This window comes from Trichechus manatus, unplaced genomic scaffold (assembly GCF_000243295.1).
Source record: "Trichechus manatus latirostris isolate Lorelei unplaced genomic scaffold, TriManLat1.0 scaffold00206, whole genome shotgun sequence".
Lineage (NCBI taxonomy): Eukaryota > Metazoa > Chordata > Mammalia > Sirenia > Trichechidae > Trichechus > Trichechus manatus.
This window is the reverse complement of record NW_004444142.1, coordinates 3,492,712-3,493,814: the sequence shown is the minus strand read 5'-3', so window position 1 is coordinate 3,493,814 and position 1,103 is coordinate 3,492,712. Positions and strand designations below refer to the sequence as shown.

Sequence of the window (1,103 nt, the reverse complement as noted above, 5' to 3'; positions counted from 1 at the left end):
CCCCATATCATGTGAGCTAAACAAGGGTAGGAATATTTTTTTATGTTTTATTCACTGATGTATCCCCAGCACCTAGAACATGCCTAATACAACATAAGCTCAAAATAAATATTTGTTGAATGAATTAATGGATATATTACTGAAGGAAAATATAAATTCTGCCGTTTCACTAAAGGAAAACAAACAGTGCTTACCAAAAGAACACCTGCAAATGGCCAGTAGACACAAGTGCTGTATACATAGGAGAGACACAGTAGTTGAAGGAAAACCTCCAAATAATTGTATGATAATGAAGACTTCCCAGGCTAAACAGTTTTCTAGATTCAAAAATGAAGACAGACAAGGAGATAAGAGGCAACAGACAAGGAAAGGATGCTGCTTTTGAAACAGTCAAAACAGGAGATGGTAGAAGTAGATGGAGGACAACTTTGTTTTTTTTCCAACTCTACGATTCAGTGAGCATAAACAGAGAAAAATAAGGGTAAGAATAGCCAACACACCTCTCTTCTCCCGATGTATATCTTCCAGAAGTTGCTCCTGCCTTTCTATCTGTTCAAAGAGATACTGGAGCTCAGATTCCTTGTTTTCAGTCATATTCTTAAGCTGTTGTCTGCACAACATTAGCTGGTGCCGCAGATTTTTCTCTCTGCTTTCTCTCTCTTTCATTTCCTCACAGAGCCACTGAAGTTTAGTCTAAAAAGCAAAATATATATCTAATTAAATTTTTAAAAAGCCAAAAAGAAAAAAAAACAGAAAGTAGCATTACAAAACATAAGGAAGAAAATGAAGTAACGTCATGGTAACGTCCACAAATATTGACAATAACTAGCAAATTAAGGAAAACAAAACAAAAAAATAATAACAACATCAATAATGTTTGCATTTGCATATTGATATACGTCAGTTAAAAGTTGGTGCAGAAATCAAGACGTGATTTTCTTGGATTTTGAAAAAAATTTATTATAGTCTATCATCTTTGGAAAGGCACTAGTAAAGAAGAGCTTGGTTACTAAACTTCCAATTCTGCACTTTTCTGTGTTGTTAGTATCTTTAAAACAAGAATATATTCAATGCATTATGTCATAAAAATTATTCTAGACAAC

The 1,103-nt window shown here is 33.6% G+C and overlaps 1 protein-coding gene across 1 annotated transcript in view; it reads right to left on the bottom strand.

Moving 5' to 3' along the window:
- The window catches only part of CEP128 (centrosomal protein 128), a 602,257-nt gene that overhangs the window by 314,340 nt on the left and 286,814 nt on the right, over positions 1-1,103 (bottom strand). Inside the window, exon 17 of the mRNA XM_023742234.1 lies at positions 501-693. Within this exon, the coding sequence (XP_023598002.1) occupies positions 501-693 (193 nt within the window). The remainder of the gene's footprint in view (positions 1-500; positions 694-1,103) is intronic.